Genomic DNA, 22,363 nt, shown 5'->3' on the forward strand with positions numbered 1-22,363 from the left:
CTGACCGTGTACACAAAAATGACAAAAATCAATTTTTCTGCAATTATAGTGTAAAGACATAATGTTAGTCCTGGCTGACTACCTTCAAAATCATGATCAGTCAGGCATATTAAGATTTGAGACTATAGCATAATTGCAGTCGAACAAAAATCTGGAAATTTCAAGTTTTTGTGTACAAAATGTATGGCAAGTTGTGAGGTGATGACATCATCAGCTCACTCATTTGCATATTCACATTGACTGTTCAAGAACTGTAGTAGCTCAATGGTGAAGATAGGTGAAACTTCACAATTTTGCAACTGTCAAGTGAATAGATAAGTTTAAAAGTGACCAAATAAATGAATAAACAAATAAATAAATACAATGTAAACAAACAAATAAATACATACAGTGTAAATAAATAGATAAATAGAAAATAGTTTGATCAAAAAACAAGTTAAGCACCAGTTTTAAACATTTTTAAGTCCGTCATCAAATGCAAAATAAAACCTATTCAGTGATACCCAAAATGTAACACAAGAAATATTTTTGTAGTTTATGATAAAAAATATCCCATATTTTCTCATTATTTTCTTTGCATTTTCAGCAGTTTTAATTGTATTCTTTTTAAACAAGAATGGAATTAACTTGTTTGTAATCAAACTCTTCAAATAGATAAATATGTAAATAAATACACAGATAAACAAACAAATAAATGAAGATATGTACATGAATGTTTATTCATTAATTTTATTTGTTTATTGATATATCTATTAACTCAAGAATACAAATCAATACAAGCGTGTAGACAAGTTCAACAAAAAAACGAGCTAAATTTTCAGTACCTTAAAATCTATCTTACAGAACATTAATCTTCCATCAGAAAGATGACAGTCTCAAAGACAGATCCAAACACAAGCAAGTTGAGATGAAGATGTAATTTCATTTTTGGTGCAATGTTTGACTTGGGTTGCTGGTCACTAATTTTCCGGCAGAAACCATCACGATAGAAGTGATGAGCGAGAGGGTAACGGGGTTACGTCATCTTGGATAACCGCAACGAGTATCATCAGAGTAGTCGGCCGGCGTGCGGTCAAGAGTATAGGAGCTACTGACTTCCTAGTATTTAAATAAGTACACCCTCTGTAGTCAACATGGCATATGCATACCTGCTGTATTGAGTAGAGGTAACAGGGCACATGTTTGCCCCAGTTGCAAGTACATTTGAGAATACCCGGGTAGAAATTTACCATATGACTACCAATCCTAACTCAGGATTTAGAATAGTCAAAAAAAATTTAATTAGAAGAAGTCACTTAGTACAAAGGCTTCCTTTAGCACAGAAACAATATGACAGTGGATCTATTTAACTTGTTGTTTTGTTGTTGTCATTGTTGTTGTTGTTGTTGTTGTTGTTGTTGTTGTTGTTGTTGTTTGTTTGTTTGTTCTGGTCTACACAAGTTCATTCTTTGTTTGAACATGATCGATGATCTTGATTTATAAATTGTTACATTCAGCAAGCATATTTATTACATTGCCATGAAAAGGAGCGAAGAGTGTATCTGTACCAATATGCACATGAGCCTTTTACGAACTGGCTTACTAACGGCAGATATTGCACAGCTATAAAATAAATTTCCTTCATTTCATGCACTAAAATATTTAAGCATGAAGAAATACGCGGCTGAGATGATTCTTCTGCAAAATTTTCATGTGGTCAATGTCTATCTTGTGAACTGAGTTTTACATACAGAATGTTTTGTGAGATCCATGTCATTGGATGTTTAATGCACAATAACATGAAGGCAGCTGCATTTATAAACATTTCCAGTTGTCCTTTTCCATTGAAACATATTTTTATTTGCTTTTTTGAATATGGATCTAATACTGACTTTGAATATCTCTAAACACACAACAAAAATTTGTGTCTACATATTAGGCCAATCTCATGTGGGGGCAATATCTTCACAAAATAAAACATGTTCCAATCCATTTGTATTCACCTCCTATAAATATTTCTCATTTGCTTTAAAATAAAAGTATTATTGAATTAAACCTCTTACATCTATGTTGGCACACTTACGAATCGACAGGAAAAAGACATTTGTACATGTACTTAAAAATAAAAAAAAAAGCTGCAACACGTCCTACTCCATAATTTTTCAGGCTTTGCCAATGATTTCTGGTGGTCTTGTGGCAGTATTGTTCAGGCCGAAGAAATTCGATAAAAACAGAAAACAAACAGAAATTGACCACGATGGTGAAATGTCTACTCTCTGATATTCTTCTACGTAGCCTGGCAGAGCGTGGCATCTACTTCTTCACACTAATGAAAACCAGTGGTTCAATATGGTGCAAATTATGACAATACTGATAATATTTGTTTGCTTTTTGTCTTTTAAATGCAGCAATCTTCAACCACATCACTGTGCTCAGAGCACTTTGCAACATAAAATCTGTAGGCACTGCCCATGAAACTGTCGTCACACGAATACGTTGTATGTGTATAAGCACAGAAGAAATGTAAAGATCAGCAAACCTTATGCAACTAATCTCTTCAAAGATATAATTCACTCAACACCTTACTCCATTCCATGGATAGGGTGGCAAGCCAAAAGATTTAAACTTTCCATATGCACACAATACTTGGAAGAATAATGTAGTTTTGGATAAATTTTGCAAGAAATAATGAAGGACTTCCCTTAGGTTTGTTAAAGCAGGAGAATCTCTGTTTAGATGCTAAGACCCAACATGGATTGAATTTTAAAAAAAAGAAATCCATCGGTGATAACATTTCCACCCCTTCATCATTACGGGCACACCTGTGTGTCTTGCCACTCCAGAGAACACTCTGTAAGATATTTCCATGGTAACAGACAGGATGCCAGTGATTGTACATGCAGCCCATATGTCCCGACACCAACATGAAGTCTGTACAGAAGAACAAAAAGAAAGAAAGATAAAAGACTGAAATGGTAAAGAAAAATAGACTCTTACATCCTTTTTATTTTTAATCAATACAGGAAAAGTCTTGATGATGACATATCTATGCCAATAAACAATATAGACATATAAATCTGATATACATTTGAGAGAGAGTCTTATGAGAGAAGAAAACCATTTAAAACAGAAATATATAAAATGCAACTACATACATTGTATCATGCAAGCTCCCACAGCTATATTTCTTTTTATCTTAGAGATTTACAAGTACATTCAGCAGAATATTTTATGTAGCAACCGCTTCTTATTGTAAAAATATTCAGAGATTCACAAGACAGTCACCATAGAGTTATCAGTTTGAAAATATTGCTCAAATTCTACAAATTGATTAAAAGTTATTTTCCTATTACAGAGACTCCAATTCTCCCACTTTCGGCCGGAGATATCCCGTTCTGAGGTCATTTTTCTCAGAATCTCCCACTCTCCCTCTTGAGTTTGAATTTCTACCGCTCTAGCTCTATGTCTCCTTAAGACATCCTTTCTTCCACTTAAAACCTAACTTCTCCTGCCAAAATCTAGCCTTGTCATATATGTTAAAAAATAAGGCTACGATCGCACCAGACAGCATCTTTAACCCTCTAGAGCTTCCGAGGCTCTGAACTCCATCCGCAGAATGTAGACACTTGCAGGTCAAGATGTGCAAGTAATATTGTGTGTTATATTATAACATAGGGCCAAATGTGCGCATGTGAGCAGTCTCCAGTTTGCTTTGGGGTCCAGGCGGGAGAATTTTCTGTTAGAGATACAATAGTGTACTCTAGGAGTTGGAGTCTCTGCCTACAAGCTTTTTTTTTTTTTTTTTTAATCACTATAGTTGGGATGCAGTACCTTTGTCACTCTCATTGGGTTATCTTTTTCTGCAACTATAAATGGCAACAGTGCATTCAGACTATTTTTGATGAGTCTGTCAAAGATCCTCTCACATACCATACGTGGCAAACACATATATGCCATATTCATGATTAGTTTGATACCTTGCATGAGCCAAGCAACGTCAGCACAATTCTCCACTGACCTCCTTCAGACTTGGAGCAGCATGGGTGGTATGATCTTCTCCACCGTTGCCTGACCTTTGACCTGCTCTACGATGGCTAAGGCAAACTCGAACGCCGTGCCGGGACCACGGCTAGTGATCAGCTTGCCGTCCCGGACGACCCGGTCCTCCTTGTAGGTGAAGAGACCTTGTGCAGTGAAGACAGATGAGAAGGGAGACTCGTGAAAGTACTCTGAAAGGACTTTACAGTTGGGAATAGCATAACCGCTTTGAAAAAAAGAAAAAACATGACTGGAATACCCGTAATGGTTATGCTAAATTTTATTATAAAATGGGTTCAAGAATGTAGCCAATTGGAAGCGCTGAAATGAGTCACATGTGCTTGTATTAATTTTTCACTAACATCCGGATCCACGGCCGACGTACGTCACAATGTTTGCGCTAGCAGTGCGCACTCAATCAGTTGTTACAGGTGCGTCGCACGCTACTATACGCGCTGTCAATCCTGCAAACAACTTCTAGTTCGGGCTGCCGGCCTTTCTTGTGTGCATAACATGTGTGGCGTACGTACAATGGTATACTCTTATATACGTACAGTACTTATAATGTGCGGGATTACCGAGTGCAACGTGTTTGGGACGAACATCTTCGGACATCTTGATCCTCAAAGGTACGTGAAAAATGTTGTTAGTTTTCGACCCATTTTATAAAACAAATGATGCACAGGATTATTTCGCGGCGTTAGTGGAGACGCAGCTCACTCTCGGGTATTTACAATGTAGTGCAACATGCACTCGGCTTCGCCTCGTGCATGTTTCACAATTGTAAATACCCTCGAGTGCGCTACGCCTCCACTAACGCACTCTATCCTGTGCATCATTTGTATACTATTACACAGTCCTCCGTTTAAGTGAAGAGATCTTGCGAAGTAAAGGGACAAGAAACAGGAGGTGCATGAAAATACTAGTACTCTGAAAGGACTTTGCAGAACAGTTGGGAATGGCACAGCTGCTTTGAAGAAAAAAAAAACCCTGGAATATACTCAATGGTTATGCTAAATTTTACTACAAATCTAATCTGATTATTTAAAGGCACATGGAACCAGTGGTTTAGTTGAATGCGTACGCGGGCGCACAGCGAAAGTTTCCTATAGAAACCTATGCTATCAACTCCTCTGTAGCGCCTATGCTGTGACCCATTTCCATGAGTCCGAAGAAGTCCGATCCACTGTAGTCAGTGGTCCGATCACAGTTCGGCTCATGATTCAGCTGAGGGGATGACAGCTTTAGCAAACTTCTTTTGTGACGTCATACTAAGAAGCACTTAAGCACACACCCTGGCATTACTACAGACTGCGTGATGTGCAAAGACGACAACAAAGGCAGCATTACCTAGCAACACCTACGCGCTTTACTCTTGATGACAGCTCAACTTCGGCAATCTTCATATCAATACTAACGGTGATCGGCAGTATCATCCAACAGCGCCCCCGCATCCTCCAGGTCTATGCCCCTTTAAACTCTTTAGTGGTGATTTCAGTGGTGTTTGAAATCCTTATTCTGTGTGCCCACATGTGCACTTAAAGACCCAATAGCTTGGGATTGATGGGCGGCCCAATTCATTCGCTGCTTGCCAGGGTACATTCCAAAACCATGAATAGCACTGGTCAGCGAATATGTGCGTCGAAGCGTACGATTCAGTAACAGTCAACTCCAATTGAGATTTTGCTGCTTGGTGTACTTAAATAGAGATCAGTGATAAAGATGTACATAAATTTCTTATAATGGGGATTATAAATCATATACTGTAAAAGTGGATATTTTCGCGCAACTAATGTTTCGCGCTTGGCCAGACGAAAAGAGTTTCGCATGTTTTTAATTCCGCGGAATCAAGACATCAACCACTGGAACATACGGCATGCAAAAATATTCGCGTGCTTTTATTTTCGCACTTGTTTCTGGTTGCGTGAAATGCGCGAAAATTTCAACACCGCGAAAATTTCCACTTTTACAGTATATCAAATCAGGTCACTCTTCCCACTCGAAAAATCTCCACACTATTTGGGTCTTTACTAGACCAATAACTTCACAGTCTCTTTTCTCACACGCAATATTCCCAGAGTTATGATTTTCTATCACTTTTATTACAGTTCGGCATATTCCATTCTGAGGAGTTGTGCTTCTTCTCAAAGCTGAGAGTGCTGTAAAAACTTTGAATGAGCACGTTAACAGGTCTACTGATGAAAATGCACGTTGCATGTTGTGGTTTGCTACAATATCTGTAGGTTGGGTCAAGCATTCATGAAGCTCAAGAACTGGTAACAAGCGTGACTGACCCTCATTCTGAGAATCGCGCCAAGCGACTTTTGAATGAGGTTATCTTTTGCACAGTGGTGGGTCACAATCTTACCACTTTTCTCCAGTTTTTCCTTGACGCCCGGGTGGGAGGTGATTGTCTTCTTGACCCCGACATTGTGGGCCAACAGAGCTGTTGGTGCTGCAATTGTAAAAAAAAAAAAAGTCAAGTTATAAACACGTTTGTATCTTAAAGGCATTGTTTACCATTTGCACATGAAACAAAATCCCAGCTTTAGTGCTTCAAAATCGTTCTGAAATGGGAGTTTGGGATAGAAACAACTAGTGTAAAAAAAGTTAATCAGAATAATCAATACACAAAATATGAACAAAAGAAAATTGTTTCTAGACTAAACTGTATACAGTTATAGTTTAGTGGGAAAAATAGTGATATCTCCTTATATCTTAGGCTTTGTTGCGGATTTTTTTTTATACAGAAGGATGTTTTGTGATACTATTGACTTCATGCATGAAATGTAATAAGTCAAACATTTTCTAAATCATTGATCCCAATAGTAAAGAGTACCTTTAACAATTTAACCTACAAAGACAAATTTCAAAAGTCATGCATGTACAGTAAGTATGACGCTCATGGTGGAAACCAGCATCAGCTTTGATCATGCCTTTCTTAACCCTATTCCCAAGGGGGGGCATTCTGGCCCCCCTCGACTTTTCGCGTGATTATTCCGCAAAGCGTGATGCTCTCGCCGCGACATTTGATGACTTTTTTCTTTCAAGTATCGCGCAACTTTTGAGACCAAATTTGTCGCTCCCGGGCATACTGTTTTGAAGCTACGCCCCTTTGAAACAAAATTTGTCGACCCAAAAATTGCTCAAAAACATGATTTTGTGTACAAATCCAATATAAATTGTGTTTTTGCAATTAATTCATACAAGAATAAATATTTTTACTTCCAATGGCTGATGATTTATTTTAGCCTGATTATGCTTTAAAGAGTTTCTACGACAAATTTTGACGAAAAGACAACAAAAACAAAAAGAAGAAAACAAAGAAATAAAAATAAGAAATTCAATAAACAATAAAATACATAAGAAATAATCATGGAGCCAAATTTTTGCTTCAATACTATTGTTGAGGATATTGAAAAGAATATGTTCACCAAAAATTAGAAGTCTTAGAGCTTTATTTTTGTATCTATAGGCAAATTTTTTTTTTTCATAGATTAGCATAAATTAATTAATATAAAATACATAAATTAAAATTTGAAAAATCTAACTATAGTCTTGTAGATTACATTGGCCTCTACCTTAGTGCAAATTTTCGCGAGGATCGCGCGATCCACGACCGAGATATGAAGGGGGCCAAAAAGGCCCCCCCGGTGGTTTCAAGTCCCTCAAATAACCCGGTGGGATTAGGGTTAAAAAGTCATCACTATTGCTACATTTTTTTTTTTCCTTCCACAGTTATTACCATTATGTACATCTTCACACAATGCACTAAAGGCAATACAGATCTACAGAGAGTTGACAAAGAAGCGCCTTCCTTCAGCTGCCCTGTAGAGGGCAGTCTTCAAACCACACTCACTTGCTGAATGGACATGGTACACTACTGTAGCCTACCTGCACAAATGGCGGCAATGAGGCGACCGGCCTCTTCCTGCGCCTTGAGGAGCTCCCCGACTTTCTTGGACTGCGGCGGAGGGAAGAGAAGAGATGGTAAAAGAGATGCAGAGTGGATACAAACACTTCATGAAGTGTCGGTTGTACATGGGTGGGGGAGGAAGGTACACCTAATATTCAATTTTGTCTGAGGCTGGTTTTCCCTAACCTGATAAAGAATGACGTTTCAAAATGTGTTTTTAATGGCACTTATAAATGTGGTTTGAAACGCAATTCTTGGGGTGCTGTGTTCATCTAAACATCATGTTCATGATTTGAGTATTGTCACTGCGGAGCTACTTTGCAGCGTTTGACCCAAGAAGTAGAGCTCAACCAAGGCAAATGCTTTTTTTGTGACCGACAGCATGGATACTATAGTTAACCTTGGCAGCTTGGAGATTTCGAAAATGGCACTGTTTATCTACTCGCAGAAAGAGGATCATGGTTTCAAATATATTCAAAATTGCCCTTTGAATGGCATTTTAAATCAGCATTTCTAAACATGTTTGAAAACTTGGTTGCATTTATCTAATGCCCCAAAATGCCTCAAATGCATTAAGGATTGTGATTCTGCCTCAGGAGCCTTAATTGCCCTTTGATCGCTGTGCTACATACATGGACAAACCAGAGTGGATTTTGAGTGTTTGTCTCTAGCTAATATTATGCATCAGAAGCATGCCATAATAAGCAACATATATCATGTATTGATTGCACTGCGGGCCCTATTGCAGAGTCATGAAAAATATTGTCCCACTCTACCCAGCACTTTGCATGACAAAAAAAAGGGAGCAAATATCTAATCAGTATACACCCATTAAGTTAAAAAAAAAAAATGTGGATTGGTGCTCTATTTTCTAACCTACATTCGTATTACTATTCATCTTAATGTCTAGTATTAAAGGTAGAGTAAAAAAAAAAGTTCTTTCATATGAGGTTTTGTTGTTCATCTGACTATAATTCTTTGCTTTAGCCACAAAAGTGTCAAAATCTCTTCATTATCATTATAGAAAAAAAAAAAAACTAAATATGCTTGTATTGGCAGAACGTGTATAGGAGATAAAATTTATGCTTCCATCTCAAAATTGGCATATCTTTTTTTCTTTGATCAGGGTCCCCGTTTCAAAAAAAAAGTGTGTGTGTTTTTTTTTTAATATCAACAAAAAGTCACCACAGTTGTTACAAGCTGCTGAAATCCTTGCATCTGACTGGCTAAGAGCATATTTCTCATAGAAATGAGGCAGCTGTTACTGATAACAAGTTTTATGAAACGGGACCCTGATGTCAAATATTATCTGCATGATATATTTTTTTAAGGAGATCTTTACCTGATCCTTCAAGAAACAACCAAATAGGTGAGCTTTTGCCAACCACTCTATGTGGCCATCTATTTTCATACTCATATCTCCATGAAAAGGAGGCCTTTTATTTGCACAGGTTTGAAAACATAATCTACTAAAAAACAACAACATGTAAGTAAACATTTGCAATGCATGCTGGCAACAGAGAGATAGTCTCCATTTCAGGCTGTACCTCACACAAATTCTGGGATCCCGGACCGCCACCAGGCAAGAGGATGACATCATAGGGACCCTGTTAAAAGTAGATGAGAACAAGATGGATGATATTGCAAAGCTAGTCCAAACAGTGGATTACAGGTACACATTTGTAGCAAAACATTTTCAGAGGTACATTGTAAGTATAGTTTTACAGTGATTTTACACATATCACAATATCATGTGATGTTGTATTAAATGTGTTGTGAGTTCGGTGGTCACACATGTATGTCAACACCATCATGTGAGAGACTACTCCAATACCAACATCACTGCTAACGACGACGATAAAGCTGACAAAAAAGTTGTGCCTACATCTCGCTTCTGCTCTGCAGACAAGACAAAACAAAAACAAAAAACAAAACAAATTAGACTAATACTAGAACACAAGTCAATATTTTTTTTCCAAAGGCTGCCTATTTACATTCGACCTTGACATTCCATCAGTTTTCATTATGTAAAAGTGGAAATTTTTGCGGTGTTGAAATTTTCGCGCATTTCGTGCAACCAGAGATCAGCGCAAAATCAAAGGACATGAATATTTTGCTTGCTATATGTTCCAGTAGTTCATGTCTTGATTCCACGGAATTAACAACATGCAAAATTCATCTTAAAAGGCGCGAGTGTGAAAAACCACTCACACGAAAATTTCCACCTTTACAGTACTAGCAATCAACTAAAGCCCGTATATATCTATATACTGCAACATTGTGTCACAGATACACAATGTTTGCATCGATTTTATTTCTAAAAGGGAAATAAACTGAAGATTTCTGTTCAGATCGATGACATACTTCTGAGGCGATGACATCATCGACTTTATCTGGTCGTGAGTAACAGTCTCGTGGAAAAAACACTCAAACCTTCCATTTCCCCTTTCACTTTCGTAGAACTTCAAGTCCAGACTTGATTGCAACTTCTATCATTTTGTTCATTTGATTTCCCTCTTTTTATCAAAGTTGAAAAATTTTGATTTTGATTTGAAGTATTGAATGACATTGCACTATGGGTTTTAGAGAAGACATTAGGAATATCAGAAAAAGGAAGGAAAAAAGAGAGAGAGAGAAAAAGGATCAATGCAGTTGAGAATGATATCATACAGCTGTAATATTAAAGCAGAAATTTATAGAGAATCTAGAAATATGACAAGTTTGACATCTACGGAAAGCTAAGAAGTTAGTTAACAAAACTGGATATCTTTTAGACGATGTAACTTTACCCCCAAACTGTTTTTGAGATTGAAAAAACACCCAATTTCCATGACCACGTAGCTCCGTTCACTACAAGAAACATCGGATTTGAGCGAGGTCACCAACTGTGTATGAGCTGATTTGCCGTACGGCTATATGAGACCCGCTCTGGCAAAACCCAAAACTTCTCGGCAAATGTGATTTCGCGCTACAGCCCGAAAAAGGTCAAAAAATGACCTACCTCAGGGACAAAATTGACATTTTGGTATCACGTTGTAGGGGAAATTTTCTAGTTTCTGATTGATATCAACAATATTTTGAAATACAACCTTCAAAATGTGGAATTTTGAAGAGAAAAGTAGGATGTCAATCTCAAAAGTTGGCCGAAATCATACGTCTAAAGACCAAATCGCCTTTGCTTATGGCGAAAATGACTGTTCTTTTGGCGATCGTGTCTTAGATATTCTGCGTTGAACCCTGACACATTTGGTACCTACAGAAAGCTCTACCTCTGCTTATTTCAAATACAAGCGTGTATGGTCATGGCATGATGTCATGCTACTCACTTTCATTCATAAATTCCTCTGAAACATGCGTAAGTACGTGTTCACGATTGGTCAACTGCGCCGAGGACCCCCTTGTTTACAAGCAACCTACGTGTTATACTATGGGGATCGCTGCAGCAGCGGTGCATGCTTGCATGCAACACGTGTATCGTGACTGCTGCTCAGCACGGACATGTTGCAGTTTCCCGCTTTTTTAGACTGTTTTTTTAGCAAGTTGAGGTACAAATTAGAATTTAAACCAACACACAAGAGAAAAAGAAGGTCAAACCTTCATCATGCCATTTCGAAGAAGAATCAAGCTGAAATCACGGCATCAAGGAATACCTCTTCACTGCCGATTCTGCTGGTACTGTTGTGCGTACACCTGATCACGGCAATCGCGAATCTTGAGCTGATTACGGTAGGTTTTGTGCTTTTAAAACGTCGTATTTCCGTAAATTTATGGGTGTAAAAATGATTTCCAATCAATTACAGCTCTTTGACTTAGTGATCATCCTTCATGAGTATGTCATACCCCTTTCATAAACTCATCCTCCTATTATCCGCATAAGAATAATGCGGACAATTCAATAAAAAATGCGTTCACAAACTCTGAAAATAATCCGCATTATTTTTACGAGCGCCCGTCCTGAAAAAGGCGGATAATCGTCATGGTGACTGCACACGTCCCTCCTGCGGGAAAGACAGGTGACGTTTGACCGCACCCCGGCAATTATCCGCATTATTTGGGTTTGCGTTCATAAACTCAAAATCTGGTCCCGACGCTGCTATTATGCGGATAATAGAAGGGTCGAAATAATGCGCATTATTCTATCCCCGCTCCGATTTTACGACCAAATGTTGCGGATATTATCCGCATTATTGAGTTTATGAAAGGGGTATCAGATTACCTCAGCTATACGCAATTCCCCCACAATGATCGATTTGTTGTGTCAATAATAACAGCAAATTGTGGCTATACGAAGGAACAGCTGATCACGGCAATCGTGAATCTTGGAGCTGACGATAGGTTTTGTGCTTTTAAAACTTATTTTTTCCGTAAATTTACGGGTGTAAAAAATGATTCCAATGAACACAAACAAACAAATAAAAAATTTCACGACATGAAAATATAGTTTTGGTGGACAATTTATTCTAGATTGACAACAAATTACACACCAATTTCCTGAAAAGTGCACACAGTTTGCCTATAGATACGTAAATCCCACTGGGTTGCATACACATTTAGTGACGTCACAGATTTGGCACTTTTCGTAGCCGCATCGAACTTTTTCCAGCGCTCAAATTTGGTAAATATAAAAATTCTTATATTCAAAGCAGAGACAACTTTATTGCATGATTTATGTCAGAAATTAATCAAAATAACATTAAATGATGGAAAACAGTCAATTTATATATCATTTCCTATAAATTTCTTCTTTAAACATTTCCTGTACCTCACCTCTGCAGCGGCTTCTTCCAGCGATTTGTCTGGGACGATGGTGACGTTGCGACTGCAGACCACTGGGTCCTTGCCAAACAGTCCGGCTACAGTCACTTTCAACTGGAATGAGGGAGGGAAAAAAAAAACAAAAGAATCACCTTACAATGTTGTTGTTGTTGTTTTTTAAGCAAACTTTCACATCACTGGTACACATTTCAAGAAATACTAGAAATGTCGCTATGGCGACTGGTATGCCTCCGCCATAATGCATGATTCTCCTAATAGGTCTAGATAGTACATGTGGACAATGTGTGATTACATTTTCACAAAATTGGCAAAATACTAAAATGACAAGTTTGTCACAAATGTGTTGAATGTTCGCCTTCCTTGACCTAGGTTTAATTGGATGAATAGGAGAGCATGTATTTGGGATTTAAGGATTTTAACTTGACTCTGACCCATTCATACGTTTATGCATTGAGTAATTTTCAAGGTGTGGAGAAAAAGTGCAATTTCTGTATTGAAATTTGAAGAGTATATTGTTACCATTTTCTTCTGGCCTTTGACCCTAAAATTCATAAGATAATCACTGTCAGGCAGAACATGCATAAATATGTAGTACGTTTCAAGATAACTTGAGCTACTTCCGAGATATGGAGGAAAAAATTAGTTCAGCACTTTCACTTGATCTTTGACCTTTTGACCTTTGAGGCAAAAACAAAAGAAAAAAAACTTTCCAGATAATTTAATTAAAAAAAAAAATCCTGTTGGCATTGCATAAACATGAGGGAAATAGTAAAATTTCTAAGTGTTGCCCTTGACCTTTGACCCCTGACCTTTGACCCCCATGAGCCCTAAATTCTCTAGATAATCACTGCCAGTCAGTACATACTATGTTCCATGAAGATACCTTGAACAATTTCCAAGGTACAGAGAAAAAAGGTGAAGTTTTAATATTTTTACTTGACCTTTTGACCTTTGACCTTTGACCTCATGACCTAAACATTCACCAGAGAATCTTAATTGGGTAATACATGTATACACTAAGTTTCAAGAAAATATCTTTAGGCATTGCATAGATATGGTGGAAATAGTGAAATTTTATGTATTTGACTTTGACCTTTGACCTTGAGCATGTGCACCCAAAAGGTTGATAGGCACAACTTCACCCCCTAATACACATACATGCCAAGTTTCATTAGGATACCTCAAAAGGTTTTGATAGTTACCCTGTCCACAAAATTCATTACGGACGGACGGACGGAAGGACGGACGGACAGACGGACAACCAGAAAACATAATGCCTCCGGCACCACTTCGTGGCGGAGGCATAAAAAACTAGGGTAGAGTGTAGGGTCAAATTTGTAACCCTTTTTACACCTACCTCTTCCTCATGTATTTACCATTCTGACAGAATGAAATTATTTGTTTGTGTTAAAAAAAAAAAGTGTAAAATGACTATGACCATATCAGATGGTATGAAATGCATTTGGTACTCTTTCTGAACATTGGCACAAGTACACGTAAACATGCATTATTTAGTTCAGTTCAGTTTCATTTATTTTTCCATCTTCCATCCAACATCCCACAAAAAGTACAACAAAATATAGAGTATGCATTACACTATCACATTATTTGATCAGTTTAAGAAAGAAAATACATAAACCAATATGAATCATAAACTTTATACCATGCGTATGAAATGCACAACAAAGCAAAATAACTATAAAGAACATCAATGCATACTTTGAAAAGATGACCAAAAAGGATGAAAAAAGAGTGATCCACTAAGATGCGTAGCTTGTAATATGTGGATCAATCAAAACGTAGTAATATGTAACCAAACACAATATAATCATACACAGCAATCATTAAGTACAAAAAAAAAAGAAAAGCAAATTCAGACAATTCTTACTATGTTACAACCTGATACAGGCAGTATTATAACGGGAATTTAAGCTGTTATCACCTAGCAGGATCGCAGTGATTTCTTGAATTATTTTATGTTTGATGTTTAATAATGTATGCCCCGGAAGCTGAAGGGGTTATTTTCTTCTGAAAGACTCTCTGCATTTTGTACATGTATGCATTCTTGAAAGGTACACAGAAGGAATAAATTTGTGAGCCTTTTTACACATCTCTATCTCATGTATTGAACCATATTGAAAGAATAAAAGTATTCATTTGTGAAATACAGCTTAAAATGATAAGCAATATCAGATCGTCATTATATTCACTGAGAGCAGATGAGGGATAGACATCATCAAGATTTAGTGCTCAACCATGTCTTTGCAAGATATCATGACTTACATCATCAATTTTCACACATGACAAAACATACAATGACATCATCTAAATCTGACACCAAGGAGGTGCCATGTTATAACAAGACAAGGTTGGCCTAAACATGGTGCAATATTAATGATGATGTCATAGCTGATATATTATTTGCCTACATGCTGTTCAATGTCTTGATGTTATGGTCTGTGTAAACGCCGTTTAATATTATGATGTTATGGTTTGCCCAAGCGCTGTGCATAAAATTTACGATAGCAAGCGATAAGTGAGTGAGGGGGGCCATTTTTCACTAGGTCATCTGCTCCTCCAGTCGTACGCAGCTGAGGTTAAAAGAGTGAGCGACAAGCGAACAAGGGAGACAAGTTTTAACTACCTCATCCGCTGCCCCGGTCAAGCGCTGCTGACCTTAAAATAGTGAGCAACATTTTAGCTGAGGGACAATATCTCAAAAACAGTAAAAGAAAAGTTAGTGATAAACTACATTGCACAAGTAAAAAAAAATAATAATGGGACCCATGAGCTGATGATGGTATCCACGAATGGATAGAGTATACAAAACCAGATGACTAGTTGATTAAGAACGCCAACCCACATTTACATTGGACCGCGATAATCACAACTGGGGAATTCTTACATGATGACATAGAACCTACCATTACATCTTACCCTCAAATAATTGCATCCCTGAGAGTATACCATTTTTCTTTTTGCCTTGCACACTGCATGTGTTTTCTTGGACACGGCATGTGTGGTAGTTCTTAAAAGAGCCTTTGATTAACCAAGGAGGTTAAAGATCCTTGGCTTACGGTCGACCTTAATGTTTGACCGCAATGTTTACAGCTTCCTGAAGGGAGAGAATTACACCCATTCCTTCCTCGACGTGCTCATCAGTCCGTTTTCTATGACAATGACAATTTTTGGCACTGCTATGGCTAAGGAGGTAGCGGTGGTGGTGATGGTGATGCTCAGCCAACTTCCTCCCGGTGGTCTCCCTCATATGGTCCAGCCTTTTCCACCATCAGCGAGAATTCCGCAGTTTTATTGTCGAATCATCCAATGGGTAGATCATAATCTGAAAAATGAGCGTAGATTGTAATGGTTATACAATGTATCTGTGCATGGCACCTCAAACTATAGCCCCTTTGTGGACCTAGGTGACAAATGGCAGGAAAAAGGAGGCAAAAATGGGAGTAATGATATGGCACAACAGTTCAGCATTGGCCAGACCTTGGGCTTCCTGGCAAAAGGCAGGAAAAAGAAGGCCAAAATGGTTTGCACACAATATTTCCTAACAGAATAATTGGTTTTAGCCTATGGGGCGGAAGCATGTTTATCAAGCACTAAATTTTTTTTAGTAACGTGTAGATGTTCACATTGACTGAATATGGGAGCACAAATGTTGCAACATACCAGTACCATTGCAATGTGCTTTAAGTATGCTTGACCACATATAAAGTGTGAACTAACAACAAGATTATTGAAACACATCTTTTTGTTACATGATCATCACAAACCTTTCTTTAAAATGAGTATTCTGAAAGTCAAATGTTAGATAGTCTACACTTTTTTATTTTGATGTATCAAAATTTTGAGAGAGAGGATATAACCAGGCATATAGGCCTATCCATTGATGATGAATATGGTCTTTCAACCCGACTCATTATAAAAGAACTTTTTGTGCAATTTACAAGTCAGAGCAGTGCAACAGAAACCCCAGATTATGGTTTGACCATCTGTTGTACAAGTCCATGGTTTGGCTCTCTTTTGCATGGCACAGAATAACGCTAGAGAAGCACAAAATAAACCTGGAAAGTGAGGCAGGAGAGGGAGAGAAGGCTGGCTCTGCACTTCCTGGCAAATGAAGTGCAACAAAGACCTGAGAGAATGACCTCCCTGACCCTGGGTCAATCTGGCTCCCCTCAAGGGAGTTCTTGTCTACCCAACCTGGAAGGGGGGGGGGGGGAGGTGTGTTAGGGGGAGGGGCTGAACAAGTTCTAGGGGAGTTGGCTGATACAGTAGTCTCTGCATAATGGGGTACTCGGGTACTCGATATGATTTCTAGTATGACATACAAAGTGAATAGTCATGGGGCAAGAAATACTCTGCCCGACACTACTGTAACTGATTATCAACGCGGAGAGTACTGTAAGATGTTCCTTTGTGCTGTAGGTCTATCCTATTTGTCTAATCTTAGATCCTCTTAACAAGTATTAGATTTCACATCTTCTAATAACACTTTGTAACATAAATGATTCTGTATTTACATCACTGCATGATATGAAACTGCCTCTTGTGGACATATCATCACACATAATCAATATTATCCCATAATTGAACATCAAAAGAGGATCTGAATCCCTAAACTGTCTCTCTTTGGCCATGGATGAGTGTGGGTATTGCTTTTCAAGTGGTTACCTCAACTTGATCTTCAAACTGCCTGTTACTTGGTATGCTCTACCTATTTGTATGTTCAGTATTGCAATGATGATGTCTGAGGATGACTTCAGATTGTACTGATCTTTAACATTCAAACACATCCAAATATACATTTTATACATGTACAGTACATCAGCATACAGCAGCAATACCCACTCACACAGCATTACGTATCACTTTAACAAAGAGGTTTAATTTCTTTTTTTTTTTCTTTTTTTTTAGTTGGAGACCGGATGTCTGCATTCAGATACAACTGTAACTAATTTGTTTTTCTTTTTCCAGCACTATTCCAGGATTTCCACATTTATCCTTTTGTATGAAAGCATTTTGGCAAGATCTACTATTAATGCATAAAAGAAATAATCAAATATCAGTTAACTTACCTGGTGGGGAGTGACGCGAAGACAATTTGAAACTTGAAGTGGCTGGGTTCAACAGCTGGGGCAAAGTGACCTGGCAGTGACCGTTTGTGGACGACTCGACCTGGCCATGTGGCAGCTGTCTTGGGGTTGGTCTACTTATGGGAGGGGTTACCAAGTGGGTTAGTCTACTTATAGGAGGGGTTACCAAGTAGTACATCAGTAGTTGGATAACTCAAGGGGGAGGTTGCACCATTTAAAGGGGGGTGGGAGATTTTCTCACCCACAGTTAAGGTGCTCACAGTAATAGATCACACCCCTTTATTCAAAGAAGGATACAGAGACAATTCATTAAAGGTCTATTAAAAGAAATTTCTACAAATATTGCTATGGGGACTGGTATTATATCTTCACCATACTGCATGGTTCTCCCTATAGGTCTAGATTACAGTCTTGACAATGTGTAACAACAGTTTCACATAATTGGCACACAATTAAAATGACATGTTTGTCACAAATGGGTCAAGTGTTGAAGCAGGTCTAATTTACAAAATAGTTTGGATGGATGGCTATATTGTTTGGAAAAGAGCAGGAATTCAGGGATTTGAGGATTTTCACTTGACCTTTAACCCTTTAATCAAGTTTATGCATAGAGTAATCTCCAAGGTATCACACACACAAAAAAAATGTAATTTTAGCATTAAATAGTAGAAATTCAGCATTTTAAGCTGACCTTTGACCCTTCTTCTTCTTATTATTATTCTTCTATAATCTTCAAAGGGCTATATATGCTCTTTCATTTTTCATAAGATGAGGTTTCTCATTATCTCACCAAAAAAAAATGTTATAAACCTAAATCCTCACCTCAACCAGTACTGTATGGTCCCTTTAACCTTTGACCTTTTGACCTTTGATCATATGGCCAAAAACTTTCCCAGAGAATCTTTATTGGGTGATACATGTATGTACACCAAGTTCCAAGAAAATACTTCAGGCATTGAATAGATCTTTATACTGGGGAAATAGTGAAATTTTGAGCATTTAACTTTGACCTTTGACCTTGAGCATGTTTACCCAAAAGTTGATAGGCACAACTTTGTCCACTCATACATTAATACGCCAAGTTTCAGGATACCTCAAATGTTTCTTTAGATACCCTGTCCTCAAAATTGATCACAGAGCACAGGATGGACAGACAGACGGAAGGAAGGACAGACAGATGGACAACCTGAAAACATAATGCTTCTGGCAACTTTTTGTGGCAATTCATTGTTGTATTTTTAATCATACCAACCTCAGTGGCATGAAAATACAAGCACACAAATATGTTTGCTTGCAACATGTTCCAGTAGTTGATGTCTTGATTCTGCGGAATTAAAAACACGCGAAACTCTTCTTAGCCGGCCGAGCGCGAAAAATTAGTCGTGCAAAAATATCCACTTTTACAGTACATTAACCTCAGCAGCATGTGATCGGGGCATTGAGCGACCTAGATGAAAATTCGTCCCCTCGGCCTCATTCGCTCATCTCTCACCATTTTAAATGTACAGTGTTCAGGCAATTGTAGTGTACACTGCCTGCACAATCTGAAACTTAAGTTACATTTTGTACATGAAGCCATCCAATATTAAATGCCATATTCAGTTTGAAGTAACTGGGAGCAAAAAATCAATGAAGAAATGTTTTATCATTTATGGCAAGTTTAACCCCTTGAGGACGAGTCCCGAGTATACTCGGGCAAGCGTCTATGGGAAATGCGTGTTGTAGCAAAATCAAACCATCCTCAACGGGTTAATAAAGTTGGTTGAATAATGAATTTTGTAGATGGCCCAGGACCACAGACAGAGGCAGACAGACAGACCTGTAGACAGACACACACATACACACAATACATTTCTCAATATTTTACATAGGATCCTAAACCAACTTCAGTAAACTTAACCACCATCATTGCACATTGCTTTTTAGCTCCCACGTTGAATCCCCGCTTCCATAATAGGCCTATTAGTATACTAGATGGCTAACTTCAGTTCGAGATTGTGGAGGCAGCATGCCCTGTAATGCAGTCCCCAATCTCTAGTAAAGTGCAAGTTTGTTTTGGGCAACAACTTGAAAGTCGGTGTCGATATTGATGCTTCTCGATAACTGTACTGATTTGGTTCAAATCTATGCATGTGACTGGAAATAAGCTTTTAAGTATATATCTTGTGATTTTGGTACAATTCATTGCTGTGGAATTCTGATTCAAGATATCTACACATTGTACATGGTCGGTTTGGATATGATTTGACCGACAAGTATGTCTAATTCCGCGAAAAACTTCTCATTTATAAATTATAGTAATGACATTTGCCGGGTCAGTTTTTCGCTTCTTAGACAGACACCATTTATACGCTATTGCGACGGTTTCAATCGTTTTGGTTAAACGCAACTTCGACCCAGTTCCCCCCACATAAAAATGGTTATTATTATTATTTTTTTCCACAATATTCTGAAGTTAAATTTAGCGCTCGAACAACTTACTAGTACTTTAGTCAATAAACGTAAGTGTACGGATATAGTGATTGTATGGAGCATTTGGCTTGCCATAGACGTTCGTGCAGTCATTTTTCAAACGAAGGCGGCGAAGAATTGGGGAGTGCTGCAAAGAAGTGGAGGAAACAACCAGAAAACAGGAGGAAACAGTGGAAGAGGTGAGTCAAAATGTTTACTGATTAATCCTGTATATATTTTTTTTCCAAACTGGTTTGAAAACCAAGCAGGAAAAAATAAATAACCATTTTTATGCGGGGGGAACTGGGTCGAAGTTGCGTTCAACCAAAACGATTGAAACCATCGCAATAGCTTATGTATCAATGGTGTCTGTCTAAGAAGCGAAAAACTGACCCAGCAAATGTCATTAGGCCTACAACAAATGAGAAGTTTTTCGCGGAATTAGACATACAAACTTGTCGGTCAAGGATATGATATAACCGCACCATGACCAGCAACCCCCTCATGTACGTGTCACTGGTTACAGCACCCCACCCACAACGGGGATAGAGACGACAGAACATTAAATAGCACGGACGATACTACAGCTTCACTGTCACTAAGCAGTAAAAAGATCCTCTTAGGTTAGTATCAATAGTACGACGAGTCTAGACGTCTATATTTTTTGTGAGATCAATTCTTTTATCAGAATGCTATTCAGGTCTGAAAATACAGCAGCATACGTTTCGAGAGTTTCCATCATACACAATGGAACCTAACCCAGGGCGCCGTAACCAGTAACAGTTGGGGTCGCTTCTTCTTCTTGCTTGTGGTCTGTCTGTCTGATCTGTCGTCTTGAGTCTTATGCAGTGAAGACTGCGTCCCTCAGCCAGGACCTGGCAGCAGGGGTGAGGCTACGGAGGGCAGTCCATCCTCCCGCCAGGCGATGGATGGTGCAGTCCTCTACCAGGTGATCTGCTGTCTGTATTTCCCCGCAGTTGCATCTGTCTGTCTCTGACAGTTTCCACTGGTGCAGGCATGCTTGGAAGCGCCCGACTCCAGTGCGGAGTCGATTAAGGCGACACCAGTCCTTGGGGTCGCTGATGCGATTAGATGGAACCAAGCTAACGTTAGGCCAACTTGACAGAAAACATGCCAGCTGAACGCAATCTTCTGCGAAGTCACATGAAAACCGACATATGGGACTGTGCGCACACTCACTAGAATACAATTTAGTCGTAGAAAGAGAAATGAATATGAATTATTGAATACACTTGGTGTAGGCTATAGCTTTTACCTCTGCCCTTCTAAGAACATCGGCTGGAATCACGGTCTCCATTTCCTCAGCTCCGGGTGACAAAATGATTAGGACAGACATGATTTTAGATGGGAGTCCACGATCAGAGGTCAGACAAAGCATCAACGTCAACAGTCAACCAGCAACAGCGATCATCAGCTGGCCTCTTGAGCGACCCAGTCAGCCAGAGCTAGCTACTAGCTCCGGCCAGCGGCGGCCCGCGGCGCCAGGCCAGCAGAAGCATGCAGTAGACATGCAAACTCTCATCAGCGGGCGCAGGCTGAGGTTGCATGCTGGTAGGACTATGAACTTGTAGGTGATAACATTGTGTTCATCAAATGAATCTGCAATTTAGTAGTACATGTGCTGCACGATGACTACTAAATCATTGTTTCATTTCGCTATTCCTTTGAGTTTGTGTGTGTTGTGTGGGGTGGGGGTGGGATGGGGCAAGAGTGATGTTTCGTTCATGGAATCAGTTTTCAAGGATATATTGATTCTAAGTAGTCCGCCTGGCTAGTTAAAAAAAAAGTTAAGTGCAACCCCTGAATACACAACCATATCATTCCATCTATCTCAACTGATCATCACTCTAGATAGCTACTAGCATCTATCAATCTGTCAATCAATAAAATCTCATATAACGATATGTAAATATATATATTTTTATCACATGAATATATAAAAGATGACAGAGAAATTGCAAGGTAACTTTTTAAGTGAGACAAAAAGAAATGATTAAGTTGGTGGCGAAAGAAACATTTGACGTCAAAGAGGAAATACAAGTAATGAATATAACAGGTAGGTCTATGCATTTTT

The 22,363-nt window shown here is 38.5% G+C and overlaps 1 protein-coding gene across 2 annotated transcripts; it reads right to left on the reverse strand.

Annotated features, from left to right (window-relative positions):
• Window positions 1-701: 701 nt before the first annotated feature.
• LOC140238482 (Parkinson disease protein 7-like) lies at window positions 702-21,697 on the reverse strand. Of its 2 annotated transcripts, none has more exons than XM_072318387.1 (7): window positions 21,545-21,697; window positions 12,701-12,802; window positions 9,481-9,540; window positions 7,912-7,981; window positions 6,386-6,472; window positions 3,998-4,163; window positions 702-2,910 (listed from the first exon to the last, which is right to left on the reverse strand). In XM_072318387.1, the coding sequence occupies exons 1-6, from the start codon at window positions 21,665-21,667 to the stop codon at window positions 4,003-4,005; spliced, it is 603 nt and encodes a 200-aa protein (XP_072174488.1). In that variant the 5' UTR covers window positions 21,668-21,697; the 3' UTR covers window positions 702-2,910; window positions 3,998-4,002. The 2 variants fall into 2 exon arrangements, with proteins under 2 accessions (XP_072174488.1, XP_072174487.1); XM_072318386.1 differs by having other exon boundaries at window positions 3,957-4,163.
• Window positions 21,698-22,363: the final 666 nt, after the last annotated feature.

This window comes from Diadema setosum, chromosome 15, assembly GCF_964275005.1.
Source record: "Diadema setosum chromosome 15, eeDiaSeto1, whole genome shotgun sequence".
NCBI classification, from domain to species: Eukaryota; Metazoa; Echinodermata; class Echinoidea; order Diadematoida; family Diadematidae; genus Diadema; species Diadema setosum.

Bases quoted from the DNA above. Each gene is read 5' to 3' on its own strand.
- LOC140238482 (XM_072318387.1), bottom strand. From the start codon at position 21,667: ATGCTTTGTCTGACCTCTGATCGTGGACTCCCATCTAAAATCATGTCT. The intron at 12,803-21,544 runs GTAAAAGCTATA...CCCTCATTCCAG, and splicing joins ATGTTCTTAGAAGGGCAGAG to TTGAAAGTGACTGTAGCCGG. The intron at 9,541-12,700 runs GTGAGGTACAGG...TACTTTTAACAG, and splicing joins TGGAAGAAGCCGCTGCAGAG to GGTCCCTATGATGTCATCCT.